Source organism: Heteronotia binoei, chromosome 16, assembly GCF_032191835.1.
Source record: "Heteronotia binoei isolate CCM8104 ecotype False Entrance Well chromosome 16, APGP_CSIRO_Hbin_v1, whole genome shotgun sequence".
Lineage (NCBI taxonomy): Eukaryota > Metazoa > Chordata > Lepidosauria > Squamata > Gekkonidae > Heteronotia > Heteronotia binoei.
The window spans coordinates 2315488-2340689 of NC_083238.1; the positions used below are offsets into that span (position 1 = coordinate 2315488).

General features: G+C 42.1%; 1 protein-coding gene across 1 annotated transcript in view; it reads right to left on the bottom strand.

The window, feature by feature from the left end:
- DARS1 (aspartyl-tRNA synthetase 1) overlaps positions 1 to 25202 on the bottom strand; it is a 103664-nt gene that overhangs the window by 63913 nt on the left and 14549 nt on the right. The window contains exon 4 of the mRNA XM_060256967.1: positions 12445 to 12547. Coding sequence (XP_060112950.1) covers positions 12445 to 12547 — 103 coding nt within the window. The remainder of the gene's footprint in view (positions 1 to 12444; positions 12548 to 25202) is intronic.

Below are 25202 nucleotides of genomic sequence, written 5' to 3' on the forward strand. Positions count from 1 at the left end.
GTTATTGCTCTTGTTGAGAAGAGAATATCTAGTTTGCCAGAGGGAAAAACGGTGAGAGACTTGAGTCTATTAACCCAAGGGACAAGGCAAATACCCTCAAGCTTGTGTGACCAGAAAGAGGGAACGGTCTTCAGAGATCTAGAATAATTATAAAAATATAAACCTTTAACATCAAGGTTAATTTTAGTAAATGTTGAGCCATCTGAGGGAAACACTGTATCTTAAGAAATAAAGTTGCCTGTGAAGGAGTTCTGTATTCATTTTTTTGTTCTGTCTGCCCACAGATTCTAAATCCCAGAAACCTCTGTATAAATCCCATCCCTTACCTGCCAATCTGTTTTAAATAAACCAAATCTTGTTTTGAAATGCTACCGGTGTCTAGTGTGTCACATTTCTGACAGGTAAAATTTTGACACCTAAGGTTAATGCCAAGGTGATTGCTTTGTGGTGGTAGAAAAAAAAGCTGCCTTGCCTCATCTTGTAACACCATCCTTGTTTGGAAATAGGGTCTCCCACAACTAAGATGCAGTATCTTCTTGAAGGACTGACAGGTAGCAGCTTTTTAATAGAATTCATGGTTGACAAAATTTAAACAAGGCACTTTCCAACTCTTGATCATGAATATGTTTTATCTTAGCAATTAACACAATGGATGCGAAATAGCGGTCTCATAATTATTAGGCTTAGTTTACAAACGTTAAAGAGAGGATTACAAACTCTTGTTTTGCTTACAATCCAGGCCAGAAAATATCTCCTGCTTTCTTATGTGCTTCCCACCATCCTGATGGAAATGGTAGGGAGGAAGAGTTTCTAAAGCCTTCAAAACAGTTAGCAGCAATATCCTAGGCAGCCCAGGAAACTTCGTTCACTGGAATACCTTGGAACTTGTATATCTCTAGAGAGGGGAATGCTATGTACCAATATTCAATATGTCAGGAAAAAAGCAGGCCTCACAAAGAGCAGCAAAACAGATCTCCTTGATTCCATCACCAGGTAAGCAATAAGACAATGGGAACAGGACAAGGTTTGTGGGCTTAAGGAAGTGGGAAAGCAGGAGAATTCAGACCACAGTATGCTCTCAATATCACCTGGAATACAACATGGCCCAAATATTACAACTGTACTAAAAAGAATACCCGAAACCATTTTCCAATGATTTTCAAAGATAGTTTGGTAAGCTGAGGACAGCTCTGAATTATGCTCATAGAGTTCACTACCATTTGTTTTATGAAATGGCTGCCCCTCATTCATATCCAAATGCCAGTCTTGTTCCTGAATGAGCCTGTTTTGGAAGACAGCCACAATGGGCTTGCTAAGTGGCTCTCAGCCATGATTGATGCTAGGAGTCACAATACGTAGGGGTCAATGCAACAGGACGCATGGTTGTGGCACCACCTGCACGTGTGTCCCAATATTATGATCCACAGGAGAGCTCTCAGAAATTGATTGGTTTTACTCTGATAAATCATATGAAGACTAGCGAGTTACACATTCACTCAACACTCATCAGAAATGCAAGTGCTAATGGAAGAAAGGCAACTGTCCACTGGGAAATCTCATATTTTTAACAAGCTTCTCATTTACATAGACATTGCTTTGTCAGAACTCTATTCTGATCTTCATGAGAACTCAGTTCTATTTTATGGATTTTATATGCAACAGCTACCTAAGGTAAAGCTTACATCCTTCAAAGGAACACTAGTTGTAACATCTATTTTGTACCTTGGTTACATTTTAAGTATATAGATCACAACGTTAAAAAATCACATAAACCACAAGTTCAAACATTTATATCTAACATTAATGTATACAGGAAGATTATTATCTCACCATACCAATATACTCTTGCTATAACATTTCTGTATTTAAGATTGTATAATAATATAACTGACAATTAGTTTTCAAATCACTGAAATATCAAAATTCATTTGCTGAATGTATAAATACAGGGATGTCAAACATGTGGCCAAAGGGCCAAGACAGGTCCCCAGAGGGCTCCTATCAGACCTGCGAGCAACTCACTGTCATCTGATTCCTTCTCTCTCTTGCTTCCTTCTGCATCACCACTTGCTTTGCCAGGCTTGCTCAATCGCACAGGAGCTACAGAACAAAGCCTCTGTTTTCTCCATTGGCTGACCAGCACATGAAGCAACTTATGTACAAAAGCTCACAATGCCCAGCCATTTCATGTTTCTCCTTGGGTCTTAGGCTCAAAGCATTGACAATAAGATTTCTGTAATGAATGTCAATAAATTAAAAGTAGGTATGCAACGTACAGATATACACCTCAACAATACCTGAACAGCATACTCAAGACTGATACAGCACAGCACAGACATTGTCTCTGGATTTTGATGCAATAAATTCAGTGTAAGAGGTGTAAGTTATCAGAGATTGTTAAGTAAGCAAAATATTTCAAGAGTGATATTGTTTTAAGTTTTTTTTAAAAAAATGTTTAATTGTGTTTGTCTATGTCCTATAGGAAGTCTACATCTCCAGCTACCTGGCATTACATTTTATGACACACATAGGTCTCATATAGGTCAGATCCAGCCCTCATAACAAATTAATTTGACACCCCTGTATAAATAGAAGAAAACTGCTAGCACAATTTGCTAGGCTGAATCTTTTTAGACAACAAGGTTAAAAAACTTCTTAGGTCTTTTCACACAGTATATTTTTTTCTCCTACATGGAAAAGGAATTTTGTGTAGGAAGAAGTGCTATATTTACATACTTGGTTCTCCATTATTTCATATGATTCCTCTAGGAAAAATAAAATCTGAGCTGGGGCTGCAGTTTAAGTGCACATTGTTTATACACAGACCCCAGTTTCAAATCCTGATATCTCCATTTAAAAAGATCTTACTGGCTAAATGTTGAGAAACTTCTTTATCAACCTGAGATCTGCAGAGAGGACACCTGTCAACAATGCTGAATTGCTGAGTTGGAGGCTGTACTGGTTACATTTGGTACAAGACAGTTTTATCTGTTCCTTTCCCTACTTCATGTCTGCCTTTGATATTCCATTCCACTTAAAAAAGAGTTTCCTGTTTTTATTTTTACCTAGCTATCACACAACTGTAATTGTATACTTTTAGGTGATTGTAACAAATGAGGGGTACAGGAAGAGTAAGATACTATTTAACTTCAAACCAAGTTCTGGACAAAGGGACTCCGCAAGCATGGTACTGTAGGTTGTTCCCCCTTCCTATTGTTTTTAATAAGGCACCTCTATACTTTGATGTCACAACACTGGAAATGCAAATCATCTTCAAATTCTGTAAGCTAACAGCTCAGTTTCTGTTTGCTAAACACTCAAAATTCACACTCTGCTATTTGAGTAGTTCAGTTCAGTTTGCTTTATTACGGTCCATGACCAAATACACAGCACAATGCAGGCCAACAACAACCACATAAAAATTGTACAAATCAAGATGGACCTAAATAGTCAGGAATTTCTATTTTAGCCATACAGCTGCAGCCTCGGCTGCATCACTGAAAAAGCATAGTTGACCGCCAATTTCAAATCGCAAGATGAAACCCACAGGCATCGTGTAATAGTGAATCACTGCCATTCAAGTTTCTTGACTCTTCTTAGCTATATATAGTTTTCTTTAATCATTCCATTCTGCACTGCAGCCTCTCCTTACAAGAGCATTTCAAATATATTTCTTCCTGGGTTCAGTAAGTTTCTTTGGTGATACTTCAGACCCTGGGATTCAGTTGTTACAAGGCTAACCCATGGTTTGCACTACCTAAAACAGGCATTGGGCTCCTCTGACAATTTTTAAGTCTCCTGAAAATTATCAATACACACAGAAGTATCAGAAAATTCTTAATAGAAAAATTCTTAAAATTAACCGGTACTTTTTAACTCTCCCTTCTATGAAACCCTTCCTTCCTTCCTTCCTTCCTTCCTTCCTTCCCACAAATACACTTGCTGTCTGCCCTTGGCATGGCACAGCAAGTGTCCACACCTGTCTCTGCCCTGTCATGGATATGCCAGCTCCATTAAACCTTCTCTTGCTTTGTACTCCACTGTTCCCTCCTTTTGTCTCACTTTGCTCTGCTCTTCCTTCCCTCATTTTCCTGTCTCCTTGTTTAGGGCACTGCCACATCCCTGTCTCTGCCTTGCACTTCTGCTGCACTTGTGAAAGCCTTTGATCTGAGGCCCTGAGCCCTCTGGGGAAGGGCAGTTTATAAATTGAATCAATCAATCCTCCCTGCAAAATGACTAGAAAGGGCCATAAACAATAGCTACTCTGAACACTGTGGAGCTGCACACTGCCACGCAGAAGGCCATAATCAGCCTGTAAGCCTTGTGCCATGCAGGCCTTCATTACATTGGTTTCAGTACTGTTTTATGCTTTCAGGTAATTCAAACCAGTTAGTTTGACCATCAGTGTGCCTTAACCATCCTCATAAAGAAAATACTTTTTATTTTCACTTAGTACTTTCCATCTTTTAGCCAGATGAACCTAAGTGTTCCCAGTGTCATCAGCACAAGCTGCCTTCTTCATTCTAAGATGAAGGAAATTAACAGTTGCTCTGAATGAACACTGTGACAGAAGTTCCCTGTGTATTAACTAAGATAAAAAAATATTTTGAGCACATTCCTTTTACTCATATATGACATATATAATGACCTAAGCTGGAACAATTCAAGTTATTCTGCTATTCAGGCATCCATATCACCAACTGAACTCATCTTGAAGCTACTCAGACAAACTTTCAATGTCAGGCATCTTAAATATAATCATAAGCACAGAAGTCCAGCCTGTTTTAAACCTGCAGGAATCCAAACTGTGTATTCAATTTCTTTAGTGGTTTTTTTTTTGGTGATATTAAAAAGGATGAACAAAGATTTTTTTTTTAAGTCAGAAACTGTTACTGGACACCTTCAGCCATGTTAACAAGTAGAAATTAATACTTCAGCACTTCTAATGCAAGCTTCAGATAAGTGTGTTAAATTATGGATTCAAATGGTAGTTAAACCCAGAGACTAATTAACCCAGCACATGTTAGATTAAACATCAGCGAATCAATGCTGAAGCAGCTTTACAAACCAAGCACTAAACCAACTAGTAATTGATTGGGATCATCTATTTGGAATATTTTCTTGGCTGTCAATTTGATGCTGTCTAAAATGGTTTCTTAGAGCTGGAAAAATTTAAGCTGAGAAGTGCTTTAACATTATTCATGCTTCAACGAATGATTAGATTAGATTATTTATTATTATGGTACATAACCAATAAAAACAATTTAAGAAGCCAACCATTCAAATCCAATGTATAAAGTAGGTATTTAGGCATGGTTGTTACAGTAGAATAAAAATATTCAAAAAAGGGAGCTTTGCAAAATTTAAAAATATACAAAAAGGATAAATATGGTGAATTTCAAAGTCCGCTTCAACAAATGTCACTAGAGATGGTTGAATAAAAGTATTACAACATATCCTATAATTTATTCTTCTGTCTGCGTGGTGATTGGTGATAGTGGTTTGTCAATATCTTATGTCCCAATGCACAATAATGGAACATTTAAGCTATAGATTTCTCTTTTTTCTGTTCTATTAATCAAAAGTCTGAATATTCAGTAGGCAATCCAAAGACATTACACATTGCATAGTTGCCAAATGTGGTTTGGTAGGGTTTTTTTTTAACCCTATTTTTTTTAAAAATGCATGCAGCTAGTTGTAAGTTTGACACCAGATACAGATAGCTGTAAGATGGTGCTGGAAATGTGCTTGTTACAAAGCTGCTAGAAAGCTAAGCTTAGGAATACTGACATGGCCCAGGGCCAAGGCAAACTGAATTACAACTAGTAAAATTTCTTTAGAAAAGTTTATCCCTTATCAGTAGTGCTGTGTAAGAAACAAAAGGTAGTTAAAAGAACCCAAATGTAATGAATTGCTGTTAAATGAACATGTCAACACCCTCAGACTACTTGAAAGAGATCCCCACTGCCTTCACTCTTGGGCTACACCTGAAAATCCTTATGCACTTTTCCCCAGAACTGGCTCAATATCTTATTTACTGTAACTCAGCAGAAGGGCTAACAAAGAGAGCAATCGATTGATGCCACTTCTTAGAAAAGTTACACTAAGCCTTGAACATGTTAAGTGTCACAGATTCACTGGAGGGAAACATCACCTGTGTATAGCATGGCTGATGATCACCAACACAAACTTGGCTTGACTGACAAGAACTTGATGCTTTGGAAGAAGCCTTTTGTTAAAACAGGCAGACATAGCAGTTGCATAGCATAATAAACTGGCTTAAAATATTTCAGCCTATTATTCTGGGCAAGCTCTGAATGTATCTTACTTAATTCTGACAAGTTTTGCTACCTGCCATCCTGTGTTTGTGTGCAGACCAAGACAGAAGAGCATAAAGTGATCTACCTACATGCGAATCTGATCAGTAGCATTATCTTAGAACCAGAAGTCAGAGGCCCAACTACTTTAGGCATCAGATAGATCACAAAGACTCCTGCGATATGAAACTCAGGAGGACAAATGGATCCAGAAGAACTGAACAAACTAAACAATTTCTAGCCAAATAAACATCTGCAAAGTAAATACCATGAAACTGCATAGTCTACAATATTTTACACTTTCACAGCACAGAGAATGCACTGTAGTGCTGTATAATTCTATAATATTTTGATATGGAAACTTGCTATTGAGGAAAATGCATGTATTAAAACATGGGCAATGCAAGAGATGTACTGCAAATATATTCGAGCAATAGTCTGTACCCCTCAAAAGATAATTTCCTTCATAAACATATTATGAATAAGTTTATAAACTTATTTATGCATATAATGGTCTGACCCCCCTTCTTAAAAGCACATATACACACAGTGTGAAAACATTTGTATATATTCACAGGGTCTAGACCTGCCCTCCTGATTGATATATTGATCAGCTTGAACTTTTCCATATGCAAAACGCTTACATGAGCTGCACTCTACCATGACGTCACTTCAAGGATCAGCCTGCTAAAAAATGTGTGCAATGAGAACACGTCGATACTTACCCCACAAAAAGTTATGTTTTTGTTGTTGTTATGTGCCAATGCTAAAAAGAGGAACTATTATTTCTTCTAATGTGGGAACTTTTACAAAAAGTGGCAAAAACTGATGTGACCTCAGGTGCTCTTAGGTTCTTTCCATAGATGATAGATGTATTTCTCATATAACCAGATGTTCACAACTGCTCTTAACAGTTTAGAGATCCAAAATATATGAACCAAAGGCAAGACCTCTGATTCATATATGTATACACCAAGCGACAGAAATCAATATACATATGATAAGACCTACTCAACATCCAGATTCAAAGTATTCTTGAACAGTTTATTTAATTCTCTTATTTTAAAGCAAACTAAACAGAAAGATGGTAAAACAATAAGACAACTTTAATTAACTTGATTTCCTCTTAAGATAGACTATTCTTGTTCAAACTCTATACTTGTTCAAACTCCTTTTTCTATTATAAACATAGTAAGTTATTTTTAAAAATGAGTCTTTCTATCAGAAAACTGAGGCCCCCGTTATGTTAGACTCAAAAACCCAGAGAACCATGCAACTAGATCCTACACACCTGCAAGATGAGCTGTTTTCCAAAGTTAAGGGAGTTTCAACGTATAGATTTGGGAAGTGTGAGCAAGGAAATCCTTCAGTTACAATAAAAAGCTTGGATCCTGCCTAGAGATTCAACAGGAAGAAGGGGACAATTTTCACCAATGTCCCTCTGTGGCAGACTTTGAACTTCCCCAAACTATTCCAGAGTCTCACATCAGCAGCATTCTGGACTGCAGCAGGAACAGAGAGATGAGAAAGTTGTGCTCCATGGATGGAAATCCTTTTATCTATGGACATTTCAAGTGAGATCCAACTCAAAGCCTTACTGAGTATGCAGAAAAACAAACATACAAGTAGAGAAGATGTCAGGATTATGATCACAGACAACAAAAGCTACTCAGAGTCTTTGGAATAAAAGCCATTTAAGTCAGTTACTTTCAGGTAAACAGGTACACATTCACTTCATATGGATTTGCTAATTTGTTTTAAGTACCCGCTTTTGTACACAGATTTAGAGCTCGTAAAGAAAGTTAACAAGAAAATTTCTTCTCTTTCAAAAATAATACACTTGTTTGGCCATAAACTATAACAAGACACAATCTACCTATTATTAGTACAGCTCAAAATCCCCCCAAAATGATTTTGCTGAAGCTAAGCAGATCCAGACCTGGTGACTGCCTGGGACAGGATCGCCTGAGAACCACAATCTGCCATGAAGAAAGGCAGGGAAAAATATTAAATAGAGAATAAAATCAAAAATGTACACTACTTGCATAGTTTCATACCAGATATGTCCCACCTATTCAGATAATGACATAAATCAATAATCTGCTGTCTTGTTTGGAAGACCTACAGCTTTTTCATCTACATGTTGAGTAAAATTTAGAAAATAGACACTAATCCATGGTAGCAACTATAGGAGGGGAAAAGGAAGTAATAATTCTCAGTCAATTTTGAAAACAAGAACTGTCATCTTGTTATTTATCTAAAAGTACTGCAAGTTTTTGTTTTCACTAGTGTAAAAGTCTCCTACAAAGTATGCAAGAATACATTTTGCACTGAAGGGAAAACATTGTAAATGAGAAACAGTTAGACAACCAAATAAATTGCCTGTGGTGCTTGTGTGTGAGAGAAAGAGATGATAAATTAATAATCTGAAGCAAAATACAGAGCTTTGTTAGAAAGGGCCCCAGAACATAGACTGGAAGAGGATATAATAGTAGATGCCTGGTATACAGAAGATCACAAAACCTGAAAAGAGAAACTGAAGCCATTAGAAAGGTCAATCAAGGATTCACAACACAGTAGAAGCCAAAGAGCTAAGGACACCAAGTAGAGAGAATAAATCGAAGACAAAACACCAGTTTGTCTCCAATTAAGTTCTCTGAGAGCTACAACAAAACTGGATGTTGAAATTGTTAAAAGAACAAAGCAATTTACACCAACTCTAAACATCTGTAAATGTCATTCTGTAGAAAGTGCTAGCGCTGAACACTACTGCACTGGGTGCTGTTTCACAGAACCCTGAATTTATGACAGCAGAAGAAATATTTGGGATGTTTTGAACTGTTCTAATGAGAGCAATGCATCTCTTCCTGCAGGAAGGCTGTTCAAGAGACAGAATAACAATATCTCAAATGTGTTACATTGAACACACTCTCGCCATGGAGATGCACCCACATTTTAAATCTGGAAGTAGTAAAAATTACATAAATATTTGTGTTAGGTTACCTAAGAATACCACAATGCCACAGAAGGCACCCAAGGAATCAAATTAATCAGAACTGAAATTCAATTACGAATATTTTAAAAGTACAATAAGTAGACCAATAACTCTCACTGATTTAACTGCAAAAGGTAGAAAGCATAAGAACATAAGAGGTCCTGGGGAGGGAGAGGTAAGGAGCCAGCGGCCTGATCTGCTGAAGACGATAAAAGGCAGATCTAGCAACTGTGGTGACCTGGGCCTCCATGGAAAGTGAGGCATCCGAGATCACCTTCTGGGCTAGCACAAGTGATGTGCCATCCAGGGTGGGGAGCCTGATTCTCATCTCAACTCCCCTCTGACTCAGGTACAGGACCTCTGCCTTTGTTGGATTAAGTTTCAACCAGCTCTGCTGTAACCACCCAGCCGCGGCCTCAAATGTCCTGGTCAGATTTTCTGGGACAGAGTCCAAGCAGCCATCCATCACCAGACAGAGCTAGGTGTCATTTGCATACTGGTGACATCCCAGCTGGGCAAGGGGGTGCAGACAGATATTAAATTACATTGGAGAGAGACTCACCCCTGCAGCATTCCACATTCAAGTGGGTATTGCAGGGATACTCCCTTACCAAATGCCACCCTCTCTCCCCGATCACGGAGAAAGAAGGAAAGCCATTGTAAGGCAGACCCTCAAGGTCCTATCTCAGCAAGGTGGTGGGTCAAGAGATAATAACTGACCATGCTGAATGCTGCTGTCAAACCTAAAAGTAACTGCAGTGCCAACCTGCCCCGATCTAGGTGTTTCCAGAGGCCATGCCCATCTCTGTCCCATGGCGAAGGTGGAAACTGATCTGGAATAGGTCTAGGATGGATGTGTCCTCCAAGAAAGTCTGGAGTTTTCCAGCCACCTTGCCCAGAAATGGTAAATCTGAAACTGGGTAGTAGTTGGCCAGGACTGTAGGGTCCAATATTGGTTTCTTCAAAAGTGGATGAACCACTGCCTCCTTCAACACTGCTTGGAAAGTCCCAGAAAAAAGGGACAAGTTGATCATTTCTTCCAGGGGGGAACAGAATCCCCTCCATGTAGGCTTTAGCCAACCAGGAAGGGTATGGGGGTCAAGGAGGCAAGTGGTTGGCTTTACAGCTGATAGGACCCTGCAGATATTCTCCTATGAGAGTCAACTGAAATGGTCCAATGCTGGACCTGAAGGCAGAAAAGGGGCTTCCAGTTCCCTTACTGTATCAACTATGGTTGGGAGTCCTAGCGGAGCAATAAGAAATAAGTCGCAAATACCTCACAGCCGATATCCAATTCCCTATCATTTTTTTTGGCTTGTGGCAATGAAGTCAGTGATCAAATAGTTCTAAGCAACTGGGCTGGGAGCAACTTTGCAGATGCAATGGAGGATGCACAGAACTCTCCTAGCCGTTTTCACTGCCATGTCATAGATCTTCATAAATGTTCTATAAGATGATGATATTGGATTTATACCCCACTCTGCACTCTGAATCTCATAGAGCAGTTAACCACTACACCAAACTGGCTCTATAAGATGTTCTTGTCACTCCATCATGAGTACGCCACCATACTCATGTTAGCTGTCTCAGCTCTTGTTTCATCATCCACAGCTACAAGGTATATCATGGAGCTGCTTTGGCATGAGGGCAAAGAGGGCATGGGGAGGGGAGGATCTCGTTGATGGCTTTGGAGAACTGGGAATACCTGTCCTCCACCAGATTATCTAGAAAGCTGGTGGCATCAGATCCCATAAAGTGTCCTGAAGCCATTCAGGGACCATATCGCTCCACAGGTGAGCAAAAATATAAAAAGTAAAGGTAGTCCCCTGTGCAAGCACCAGTCGTTTCTGACTCTGGGGTGACGTCGCATAACAACGTTTTCACAGCAGACTTTTTTACAGGGTGGTTTGTCGCTGCCTTCTCCAGACATCTACACTTTATCCCCAGCAAGCTGGGTACTCATTTTATCAAAGGATGCTCGCTGCCTAAACAGGGAGGGTTTGGTGTGCTCAGCTAGACCTACAGGGTGAAGTTGTTTGACCATTGGACTGCATCTACAGTTATCAGATTCACATTTATCCCTATCCCAAAAATGAAATTATATCTATTTCAACATGGCTTCTGCCTTGGGTTTAGCATTGCATTGCAATCGTCCTGATTATCCTGACATGTACTGGTACACAAACAGCTTATTTTGGGTCTCTGAGGTTTTCATATCTGACTGGTCCATGTGATGGACTGAGGTTAGGAGACATACCAAATATGTAAAAATCTACTCTTTCTTTATCTCTAACTTGGGAGAGGCAGTATAGACCTGGACTGATTCTGCACTTAGCACTCGCTTCCCTTCTGTTGGGGCACCTCACAGTGGCTCCTGTTTTGGCATCTCTGGAGCTGTGTGCTCCACAGGGCTGTGTGCTTGCTCCCCGTCCCACGCAAACTTGGGAGCCAAGAATGAGACTGGGACAAAGGCTAATGCAGAATCAGTCCAATAAAACTCAATCAGAATAAGACTGGGCTTTTGTTCCAGACAATATTCAGCCTACCTTGGATAAGATGTCCTTTTAAAAGTGAACACTGTTTGGAACCTTTTAATTGGTACCAAGTACAGCAGTGAAAATTACTGACTAAACAAGCAGCTTTGAGCATGTTCTTGTTAAACAGAAGTAAAGGTGGAGGAAGAAACAAAAAACAAAATGCTTTTTAGTAACAGTAAGATTAAGCACAAATTAAGGGGGGAAATTACAATACTGATTTTCTATTTTTTCCTGTATTTTTAAAAGTCAGAACATGACACAGTGAAGATCCAATATTTAAGAAAAAACAGTTGTGCTTTTACTTTCCCTCCAATGCAACAAAATGTCTCAAGTTAAGCCTGCCAACATGAAAGTAAATGGAAGCTGTCTACAGACAGAATGCTCATTGGCAGCTAAGAATGAATTTCAAGACTGTGTTCCATTTGATCTTTTGTGAGTATCAGGCATTCAGCATTGTAGTTAAGTGACAATTTAAATAACTACATTTTAAAAACAAACACACCATTATGTTGATGTGTGAAAATGGCCCCACCCCCTGGGAGCAGGGGTTCCCACCATTGTTTACTGTGATAACAGGATATAACTGCAGACTTACTTGGCAGCAAACTTTACCATCTGCTTACTTGCATGGTCTCCCACAGCCACCAGAGCCTGGACGCTGAACTGCTGTTGACGCAGAACTAAGAAACACTGTTTCCCTGAAAAGAAAGAGGAAGGAACAATGCAGGTGCAGTTAGGACAAGTTACTTGGGATCTTTCTGAATGAATACAATAAAAAATTTTTTAAACTACTTTATGATGAAGCCAGAGCTTAAAACAATCACACAGCGAAGAATACAGACAGGCACGTGCAGACTTTAAAACATCCTTTAAAAACTAATTTCAGATTTACTGGCACATGCAGCAAGCTGAAAAACAGAATGGAAACCAAGAGGCTTTGTATAAATAAGGTCAAAAGGTTATGATCTGAAGCAACAGAACAAAGTCTGAGTCCAGTGGCACCTTTAAAACCAACGAAGTTTCATTCAAGGTATAAGCATTCGTGTGCACACACACCTCTTCAGATACAATGAAATGGAAGTTACCCATACATACATATAGGTAGGTGCACAGTAAATCAGCATGCAGCATAATTATTCCTGTTTGGTGCTTGAATCTGTTAGACATTTTCATTATGCTGCGTACTAATTTACTGTTCAACCTCTGCCTATATGTATGGGCTGGTAACCCTTTCCATTGAATTTGAGGAAGTATGCATGAACACAAAATCTTGTACCTTGAATAAAACTTTGTCTGGACTCAAATTTTGTTCCAATATGTGAACCAAACAGCACAGACCTATCTAGTGACTGTTATCCAACCAGACATTACAGAGCCCAAACAGCAGAAGCAAAAAGTACCTGCACATTTGGAATATTGTGATCAGTTCATGACTGCCTAAGAGTTCTTTTCAGAATGTTGGCCGATGAATAATATCTGTCAGTAACAATTAGTAGTGCATAACTTTCTTATCAGCTACCGGTATGTATTTTAGAACATTTCTATGCCACCTCTTCAAATCCACAGTATAAACACAAGCATCACTAAAATACTGGAGGGAAAATTTATTAAAATCAGGAGCATTTAAAAGGAAGTAAAGTAGACACCAGGTAAGCTTCAAGGAAAAGGACACTCCAAAGGTGAGGTGCCATCACAGAAAATGCCCCATCTTTAGTTGCCACTTGCCTCACCTCTTTAGGAGGCATCACAGAAAGGAAGACTTGAGAGGAAGGTCTTAATTAGTCAGCTAGACCAGGGGTGTCAAATGTCTGGCCTGCGAGTCAGAACTGGCCCACCCAGAGCTTTAGTCAGGTCCATGGGGCTCTTTTTTCCCCTCCTGTCCTCACCCTTTGAAGCTCCCAGGCTGCCAAAGTTCTCAGCTCCTTCTGCCTTGTCTTTGCCAGCTAAAGCAGGAAGAAATTCTGGGTCTGCAAAGCTGTGAAGAAAATGTGGAATGGACTCTTCCATTCAGGTTTCTGTGGCCAGATAGACTATTTTGGGAGTAGTCTATCTGAAGATGATGATATTGGATTTATATCCCGCCCTCCACTCCGAAGAGTCTCAGAGCGGCTCACAATCTCCTTTCCCTTCCTCCCCCACAACAGACATCCTGTGAGGTGGGTGGGGCTGGAGAGGGCTCTCACAGCAGCTGCCCTTTCAAGGACAACCTCTGCCAGAGCTGTGGCTGACCCAAGGCCATGCTAGCAGGTGCATCTGGGCACAGAGACCTTAGTGGAAAGGCTATTTCACATTTTCTTTGCAGCTTTGTCTGTGCTGTATCATAATGGAGTGGAGCTCAGTTTCATTTTTCAGCACGTATATGGCCAGTTAGAAGCTGCTCTTTGCTGGAGTTTTGTGACCTTGCAAACAAAGGGTTGATGCTTTGAGTCAGCATGTCTCTGCTGAATGGACCTTAGAACTGGTGCCTAGTGAATGCTCTAAATTGGGAACCCACAGCCAGAGGAGCATATTACACTGAAGAGCCACTGCCAATCTCATATGGAGGTTTAGAGATCTAAACTGGGAACGCACAGCCAGAGGAGCATATTAAATACTATATTTTTGGTTATATTTTTTGCTAATCAGTAGACCTGGGGGCATGGGGAGAAGCTTGCAGTGCCCAGTCACCAGATGTCTTCCTAAGCTTCTGCTGTCATCCTTGTGCTTTTTAGTTATGTTTTATTTTTAAAACTGTATTGCCAAATCCCACTATTCCCCCATCTTTCCATTTTAAAAAAATTGCAAGAGTTTTAAGCGTGTTTGTATTTTAAGTAAAAAAGAATATATTTAATTGTGTTTCTCTGTATCCTTTATACAGTTATATCCCCACTACATGGCATTACGTTTTATGAAATGCATGGCCAGAGCCCACAAAGTCCCATTTATGTCAGATCCGGGATCCTGCCTAGAATTTCCATGGACAAATTTCACCAATTCCTCTCTCCTGCAGAAGACCTCTGATTCTCTATCTGCAGGAGCAGCATTTTGAAGGGATTTGGGACTGTTGCAGGAAGGGAGAATTGGTGAAAATTTGACCTCCTCCTTGTGCTTGAGGAAACCATAGGTGGGATCCCAGTTTATCTAATCAGCAGGTATCAGATCTATCATGCTGATTAGATAAAGAAAATCTATAGATAAGCACTTTAAGTTCTCCACTCAAATGACACTTCTTCTATTAACAGTAGTAACTGATTCAGTTTTGTTCTGGTTTATAATGACGAAGTACTTTCCTACACAAGTAATAAGGTGCTTCAAGACTATGGGTAGAACTTGGTGCAGTTATAAATGCAGGTTTCCATAAAAACAGTAACACTCTTTCAAGTATCATTATTATTAACACAATTTGTATCCCACATTTCTGCCCTTATAAGGGCTGCCAAGGTGGCTAACAATTTAAAACATACATGATAAAACCATTAAACTAACCCTGGTACCAAACATACCTCATTAAAAATAACTTTAAAAAGAGAAACAGAGTTAAAGTGCATATAAAATAGTTAAATTACATACAAAGCATAAAACATTTGTTAGGAAGGAGGGATCACCGAGGGAATGCCAAATGAACAAGAACATCGTCACCCACTGGTGGAAGAAGACAACAGAAGGGAACAGATGAATCTCCTTGAGGAGGGAGTTCCAGAGCTTTGGTATCATGACAAAAAGAGTTGCCACCCATCTAATCTCAGAAGAGGCTGTGAAGGACCGGCCAGGGTCAGATTGGGAGGGTGACCACTATAAATTTTTCCTCTGTTACCTTCCCTCAGTCCCTCAGGCACACATACAGAAATCCTGTCAGATTTCTGTAAAAATAGGCACCATACGGTTTTAAATTCAAAACCACAAAAAATATTTATTGGATAACAAAAGGCAAGGAAAAGGGATAAAATAATATAGATTAGATCTGATCAATATCAATGAATCAGTTGGCAGGCAGATGGTTGGCAAAATAATCAATGACTAAACACAGAGATTTGTCAGGCTGAAATAAAATTAAATATATAACCCTGGCAGAAGATTTTTAAACTACTAAACAGGCAAGCTTTAGAATTCTGCAGAACTCTATGGCAGGCAGGCAGTGCCTACTGGGCACTAGGAATGCTTTGCAGTTCAGATGATATAGCCCTATGCTCTGGCTACTCAAATCATAAAAATAACAAACTGTCAATTACTCTTTTCCACACAGAGAGAGAACTCCTGACTGGTGCCAGATTAATTCTCCCTCACAGCCATCCACACTAACTTCTAGGACTCATACCTCTGAGAGCTAATACCAGCCTCTCACTTCTGTGTGTCTCAGCCCCAGCTAGTTTTCTGGTCTGAATCTTGGGAAACCCTGCTGACCACCGGAATCCAGTCCTCCCTTCTGAGTGTTTGTGTGATCTCAGTTTGTTCAAGGAGTCTGCCTTGATGTGGTGGCAGATCTCTCACAGAGAGCTTCTTCTCAAAGAAGGTTCTTGGTTTTTGCCCCAGCCATCTGTCCAGCCATCTCATCTTTTGCCGTCCCCTTCTTCTTTTGCCTTCTGTCTTTCCCAGCATCAGGATCTTCTCCAGTAAGTACTCCCTTCTCAATTGGTGGCCAAAGTATTTGAGTTTCAGCTTCAGCATTTGACCTTCCAGGGAACAGTCAGGGTTGATTTCCCTTAGAATTGACTGATTGGATCTTCTTGCAGTCCAAGGGACTCTCAAGATTCTTCTCCAGCACCACAGCTTGAAATCATCTATTCTTCTGCACTCAGCCTTCCTTATGGTCCAACTCCCACAGCCATACATTACTACTGGGAATACCATCGCTTTGACTATATGGGCTTTTGTTGGCAGGATGATGTCTCTACTTTTTATTATACTGCCCAGGTTCGCCATAGCTGTCCTCCCAAGGAGCAAATGTCTTAATTTCATAGCTACAGAAAAGTATGAAAAATAGCTGTCGAAAGATTTTCTTAAAACCAAGCAAGCTTGGTTGTAGCATGAAGCAGGGTTCCAATAGTAAGAGTTGAAGAAAGGGCCTACTAAACGTGTTGGCATATTTTGAGGTAGAGCAGCTGCCAGGGCCCAGTGTGGGTGGTACAAAGTACTGGCATTCTTGATGGCAATGGCAACAGCACTTCCAACTGCATACACTGGCCAGTGCTGTTGAGGAAGGGGTGTGTAGGTGGTGCAAGCAACTGAACATGGGAATTAGGAGCGCTTGCAAGCTGGAGAAGAACACACAAACAGATAGGTGCTTGCAGGTGTGGGGGTGCAAAGAGAGGATGCTGGGAATGTATGAAAAAGTTGCAGACTGCCCATTTTCCACCCCTCAGCATGAGTTTCAGAGAGATTTTTCTGAAAATGAAGTTACTCAGAAAAAGAGGCAGGTTTGGGGGAGTGCCCTGGAAGTGACATCACAGGAAATGACATAATTCTTGGCTCCCGGTTCCACTCCCAAATTTTAGTGGGCCAATAAGGAGAAATGTAAAAATAACCGGGCCATGGGGGAAAAAGTTTGGGAAACCCTGCGCTAGTTCCATTACCTCTCTGAAACCCAGCTTGAACTTCTGGTAGTTCCTGATCTACATACTGCTGAAGCCTAGCTTGTAGGATCTTTAATATGACCTTGCTGGCATGCCGCCCTGAGCCTGCTTCGGCAGGGAGGGCGGGTTATAAATCCAATAAATCAAAATTAAATCATGTGAAATGAGTGCAATGGTGCAATAGTTTGAACAGCCCGTGGCATTACCCTTCTTTGGGATGGGAGTATAAACTGATATTTTCCAATCCTGTGGCCACTGTTGCGTCTTCCAAATTTGCTGACATAATGTGTGCATCACTTTAACAGCACTGTCTTTTAGGACTTTGAATAGCTCAACCATAATCTCCGCTTGCTTTGTTGTTAGTAATGCTTTCTAAGGCCCATTTGACTTCACACTCCAGGATGTCTGGCTCAAGGTCAGCGATTTCACTGTCATGGTTGTGAAGGACATTGAGATCCTCCTTGTATAATTCTTCTGTGTATTCTTGCCACCTCTTCCTAATGTCTTCAGCTTCTGTTAGATCCCTGCCATTTTGTCCTTTATCATGGTCATCTTTGCATGAAACGTTCCCTTGATTTCTCCAATTTTCTCGAAGAGATCTCTTGTCCTTTCCATTCTGTTATTTTCTTCTATTGCTTTGCATTGTTCCTTCAGGAAGACCTCCTTATCTCTCCTTGCTGTTCTCTGGAAATCTACATTCAGTTGCGTGAATCTTTCCTTTTCACTTTTCTTCTTTCCTCAGCTATTTGTAAAGCCTCATCAGACAGCCACTTTGCTTTCTTGCATCTCTTTTTCTTTGGGATGGTGCTGATTACTGCCTTCTGTACAATGTCATGAATCCATAGTTCTTCAGGCGCTCCATCTATTAACTCTGTAGCAGCCACTAATCTGGAATGAAGGCACAAGGCAAAAAAAAATTTCATAATACTTAAACATGGGGTTGCCATGTAGAGCACCAAGCAAGCATTGTCATTATACCTAGTCCTGACACCTTCAGACAATGGAGGTCAACATCAGTCACAGCCAAGGCCATACCTAGTTGCTGTCAAGAGTCATATATCTGTGTACATTAACTGCTATTCCTCTTTGCCATGAACTTTGTGTAGGTACCATTGCTATGCTTGCTCGGCCTTCCCCCCTCTCCCTTTCTCTGCACACTGCTTATCTGTGGAACTCATTATTCAAGCTGCCTCTGCCGGCCTCCAAGGTCAGACACTGAAGTAAAGATTATGCACCTGGACTTCCAAGACTTTCGGTGGGAGGGGGACCTGCCAAAAATCCCCGTGCTTTGCATCCCCACGCTTGCTTGAAAATTAACGGCTGGGGCGAGGGGTTAAAAGAGAGTCACTGGGCTAAGACGTCAGTCTTAGCAAAGATGGTGTCCTGCCTTAAGATGCTTCTGGAATAAACTGCAGAATTACCAGACTGTGTGGTTCCTCCTTGGCTCGAGGTCCTGACAAACTGCTAAGATGCACAATTAACCTTAGCTGCCTATTCATCCCTGAGAATGTCAGGAGAAGAGAAGGACAAAGCTAAGGAGGAACAACCTAAACCTTTGGAAGAAAAGCTGAAACCACGGGGGCCAGTGATAGTACCCCCACTTTGGTGATGGTCAGAAAAAAGGAGTGGGGATCTGGGTGTCAAGCAAGCAGATTTCAAAGTAACCAGTCCTTGAGTTGAAACAAAGTATGGTTTTATTGATAATCCATGTGCTTCTATTGAGCCAAGTATTGGAACTGATACAGAGTAGCAGTAGAATGCATACTTAAAGTGGGCACATCAAAGGATCTATAAACAAAGCTACAATTACTAAACAGTCCTGTATTCAAGTGTGAAAATTCACACAGTACTTTATCTCCCTGCGGTTATTCTTCCTGGGCCCAGGCCTGGCCTGGGAACATGTTCCTGGAGGCTTTATCTTCAAAGACCAGATTGCTGCATTTGTTGGTAAAAGCGAAAGAGGCGCCAGATAGTTCTCTACTTTGATGTGCCTTAGCTTAGTTCAGGGTAACATTTTAAAGCATGGCAGTTATATTCAGATAAACATAGTCACAGAAGAATAAAACACTGCTTGACACTGGGAGCCTCCGGGAGAGTATTATCCGAGACACCCAAGGGGCCCCTCCCTGCTTTCAATCATCAGCCCTTTACGGAGCTTTCCGCACATGGGGATCCTTTGATGAGACTGAGGATGCTGAGCATACCTGTCGAAGCGGACCCAGTAAGGGCCCAGGCAGATGGGTCCAAGAAGCAATGATGCTGCAGGCCTGACAACTAAAGGAGGAGATGATGGTGATGAATGATTTCAGGAGTTGAGAGGCCTCACCTGTCAGCTGAAGGATCTAGCTGCTCAGGTCACTGGGGTGCCTCCTGCCTGAGATCCGCCGGCAGCACCGCCTGTGATACCAGATGGGGAAGCCCCCGGGGGGGGGTGCCTGGAAATCCCCGCGGGAGGTGATCAACTCCCCCTCCTCAGCCGCGGGGGCCCCCAGAAGTCCCCACCGAGCCCATCCCAGTTCCAGGAGGTCCAAAGCTCCATGAGGCGAGATTCAACGGAGACCCAGCTAAGTTGGGTTACTTCCTGGTGCTGGTGAGGGGGCACCTACGCGTATGAGCATGCAACTTCCCAACTGCAGAGTCGAAAGTGATTTACATTGGGGGGTGCCTAGAAGGAGCAGTGGCTAACTGGTTCATGAATCTGTACGAGGTCCACTCCCCTGCCCTTAACTCAGCTAGGGAGCTGCTCCAGGCACTGCACATCCAGTTTGAAGATCCCCTGCAAGAGACCAACGGCATCTCTGTCCTGCAGGAGCTCTGCCAAGGGTCAAAATCTGTGCGGGAGTACACAGCCGAATTCCATCTCCTTAACACAAAAGTGCATCACTGGGATGATGGGGTCCAAAACGAACAGTTTAAGAGAGGCCTCAACTCCAGCATCTTCAGGGAGACCCTCAAAGCGGGGAACCCCCAGGCATTAGTCGACTGGATCCAGCTTGCCTGCGAGGATTGGCAGAAGATTATACCTTTCCACCATAAGTAACAAAGGAGAGTGGGGTCCTAAGACCAGAAAGAAAAGGGACCAAAACCCACTCCAGTGAAGTGGAGTCAGGGGACTCCCCTCACCACGGGCGAGAAGGAACGCTGGGCCAAGGCAAGACTGTGCTTTAAATGTGGTGGGGAGAACTATGTGGCCAATGAGTGTCCAAGCCAACCTCACGAGTAACTGACAACCACCCCAACAAAGGGGAAAGCATAGAAGAAAGCCAAGGGGAAGGCCGCTCTGCTCCACTACTGGTGCCCGACCCCTGTGGCTTCTGGGGAAGAGGAGAGTGAGGAGCTGTCGGGAAACGACAACAACCTGCTGCGAAAAGTGCGCAACAGCAGGTCAACCTAACAGCCACGCCACTACAGGTGAGAATCTCAGGAATGTTGTACTTTGTGCCTATCACTCTAGTTAACCCAGAGGCTAAACAATTTTCATGTGTTAGAGCCCTCCTAGACTCCGGATGCTCGAAGACCTGTTATCCCCCAGCCTGGTAGAGGCTCTGGAGCTCTAGAGGAAACCGCTCCCCACTCCCTAACTTTTCGAGCAAATTGACAGAGAGCCAATGAGGGGGGACACTGAGGGAATGGAGGTCTGTACCTTGTGGGTGGGGGAACACTGGGAGCCCAGAACTTTTGTGATCGCCCCATCCACCAAGTTCCAGGCAGTCCTCAGCTTGGAGCGGTTGGCAGACCATGACCCCTTTTGTCCAGTGGAGTGGAGTGTCATCTATTTCCAACACAGGGAGTGCAACAAGCACAGATAAAATCAAAAGTGGGCCCCCCATCCTCCCCATCAGGTCGAAAGCCTATGCTTGACAGTGTTAGAGGTTTCCTCCATCCCCCCCGAGTACCGAGACTTGAGAGAGGTGTTTGATGCAGCCGAGGCTGATACGCTCCCCCCACACCGCCTCACTGATTGTGCCACTGAATTGGTGGAGGGGGAACCGCTCTCCAAAGCAAAACTGTACTCCATGAGTAGAGCCGAGAGGGAGGAGTTGAAGAAATTTCAGGATGTGAATTTGCAAAGGGGCTTTATCCAGCCAGCCAAGTTCCCACATGCAGCCCTGGTCTTATTTCGAAAGAAAAAGGATGGTAGTTTGAAGCTCTGTACAGACTTTCAGGGCTTGAACGCTATTTCAAGGAGTAATGTGTATCCTCTCCCCCTAATTAGAGATCTTCTTAGCGAGGTCTCCCAGGAAAAGATTTTTACTAAATTGGATCTCAGGGATGCGTACTTCCGGGTTCGCATTCAGGAGGGGGAGGAATGGAAAACTACCTTCAACACCCCTTTGGGACAATTCGAGTATCTGGTTATGCCATTCGGGTTGAAGGGGACATAAGGGGTCTTCATGAATTTAATCAACGAGGTCTTACACAAGTTCCTCTACAAGAGGGTGGTCTGTTATCTGGATGACGTGTTAATCTAGTCACAGGATCTCCCCTCTAATGTACAATTAGTACGCCAAGTATCGTAGACCCTATATGAGAATAAACTGTTTGCCAAACTTTCAAAATGTGAATTCCACAAAACGGAACTTGACTTCCTAGGCTACCAAGTTTCGGGGGGGGGGGAGGGGGCTTGGAATGGACCCCACCAAGGTACAAGCTGTAACGGAGTGTGCGGCACCCAAAACCCAGAAGCAATTACAAAGCTTCCTCGGATTCATGAATTTTTACAGAGAATTCATAAATAACTTTGGTGCCATCATCATGCCCTTAACAGAACTATTAAAAACTAAGGGGAAGGGTGCTGCCGCCGCCGCCGCTAAAGCAAGTGCCATGCTGGATTGGTCCCTGGAATGCCAAAAGGCATTCTAGGACCTCAAACAATGCTTCATTTCTGAACCTTGCCTTACCCACCCCGATGAAAATAAAAAAATCATGGTACAATGTGACGAAAGCGATGTGGCCCGAGCCGCTGTATTGCTCCAACAGGGGGAGGATGGGAAACTCCAGCCTTGTGCGTACTTGTCTCAAAAGTTCTTCCTCTCAGAGCGGAACTGGTCAGTACGGGATAAAGAGGCCTCTGCCACCAAATTGGCCTTAGAGAAGTGGCACAACTACTTAGAGGGGGCGAGGGAGCCATTTGAATTATGGCCAGACCATAAGAACCTCGCTTCCCTGATTGCCACCCACAAACTCACAACCAAACAGGTCCGATGGGTGGGGTTTTCCCACAAATTCAAATTCACACTGGGGCACATCCCAGGGAGGCTGAACTTCCTAGCTGACACATTGTCCCACCTACCGCAACACGAGAGCAAGAGGGAGGTGGTTATAGACTCTCTGTTTACCCCCGCCCAACTCAGTGCTCTGGTTACCATCCGAGCACAGGAGCAGAAGGGGGCGGGCCCTCCGGACTTGTTCCCAACCTCCCTTAAAGAAACTTTGGTAATTTAAGAAACTTTTAAAGAAACTTTTGGTAACTAGTGAGTTACAGCCACTAGCCGCAGCCTCCCGGCCCTGGGAATGCATTTCCATGGACTTTATAACCAATCTACCCCCCTCCCAATGGAAAACAGTACTGTGGATGGTGGTGAACACTTTTCCCAAACAGGCTCATTTTATTCCGTGCAAGCAGCTACCTACCACTAAGAAGCTAGCCCAATTGTTTGTACAACAAGGCTCCAAGCTTTCCTGAGTAAGATAATTTCCGACTGCAGGCCACACCTTTTGGGCGCACTTTTGCAAATTGGCAGGAATAGAACAGGGGTTCAGTTCGGCGTACCACCCACCGACGGATGGATGGGCGGAACGCATGAACATGGTTCTACAGCATTTCCTGCGATGCTATATTTCTTTTCAACAGGACAACTGGGCATCACAGCTACCTTTTGCAGAGTATGCATATAATAATAGTGTCCACAGCGCGACCAACGCTAGCCCCTTCCCGGAACTCCTATCACCACCAACTGCCCCTGTTGATTTAACGGAGCGGTGGTCACAGATCTCACAGGGATGGGGAGCTATCCAAAACCAGTTGGCTAAAGCTAAAGAGGACAATAAAATGTACTATGATAAAAAACATTCTAAACTGTGGGACCTCAAGGTGGGGGATACAGTGTACGTCTCCACTAAGCACCTCCCAAATACTCAAAACTGCAAAAAACTGGGGATGAAATATTTGGGGCTGTTCCCTATCAAAAGGATTATAAATAATGTGACTGTGGAACTTGAGTTGCCTAAGAATCTAAAACATGTCCACCCTTGTTTTCATGCCAGCTACCTGAAACGCGATCCTGGTTCTTCCTCTTGGCATCCACATCAACCTCCGGATCCGACACTGGTTCGTGATCAGATTCATCATGAGGTGCAGGAAATCTTAGATTCCAAAATCAGGTGAGGGGAATTGTACTATCTCATCAAATGGACCCATTTCCCTCTCAGAATGGGTCCGAGCCAGCGATACTAACTGTCAGAAGCTTATTAAAGACTCACCTCAAATATCCAGACCAGACAAACCTGGGGGAAGGGGACCTTAAGGGGGGCAGAATGTCAAGAGTCATATATCTGTGTATAGTAATTGCTATTCCTCTGGCCATTAACTTTGTGTAGGTACTATTGCTATGCTTGCGTGCTTGCTTGGCTTTTTCCCCTCTCCCTATCTCTGCACACTGCTTATCTGTGGTACTCATTATTCAAGCCACCTCTGCTGGCCTCCAAGGTTGTATGCTGAAGTAAAGATTATGCAACTGGACTTCCAAGACTTTCGGTGGGAGGGGGACCCGCCAAAAATCCCCACACTTTGCATCCCCACGCTTGCTTGAAAGTTAATGCCTGGGGCAAGGGGTTAAAAGAGAGTCACTGGACTAAGATGTCAGTCTTAGTAAAGATGGTGTCCTGCCTTAAGATGCTTATGGAATAAACTGCAGAATTACCAGACTGTGTGGTTCCTTGGCTTGAGATCCTGACAGCTGCCTGAGCTGCAATTCATTCCACATTGTTCTGACACTAATTCATCACACAAAAAGTAAAGAACTTGATTTTCTCCTCAAAGCTGACAAGGCTATTTTTCAAGTATGTTCTTCATTTTAATTCTTGATTACTCTTCCTCCCTCCTCTTTGTCCTTCTAGCAGTCCACAAGTGACATGTATCATTTCACAGATAAAGTCCCAAATGCATTTTTACAGTTAACACATCTTTAAAAAACGAAAAGAAAAGAAACAACACCCTGAAAAAATACCAATACAAAGTGTTGTACTCTTCAAAGCACAAACTATATGTATTAAGGAGTAATGATTAAATCTAAACAACAAGACATCTTAATAGAAAATATAAATTACACTGAAAGTTCAACATTTTATTAACAACTCATCTCAATGATGACAATCCCAAATGTATTTCATGAATTTTGAAAATTAGATCATTACCTAATGTTTCAGATGAATGCTGACAACCACATCCATATGACTGTCAACTTTCATGTATCTGATTTTGGAGATTCACAAAGCTTGTTAAATATATATATATATAATCCTATTCAGCCATAACTTTCTAACTCAGACTACAACAAGATAAAGCTAAAATTAAATACGAATTGAATCAGTCAAAAGATTTAGTGCCTTTTTTCTCCCAAACTGCAAAGTACCCCTCCCATATAAAAGTATTACAGTCAATTGCATTAAAGCGACAACAATTTTGACACGGAGCACAGTTTCTCAGATTGTTATCATTTTATTCCAAGAATTTTTTTAGGTGCTCCAGAGAAAACCAGTGTGCCTGTGAGGCAAGTAAAGTTCAAATCAACAGAACAGCTGT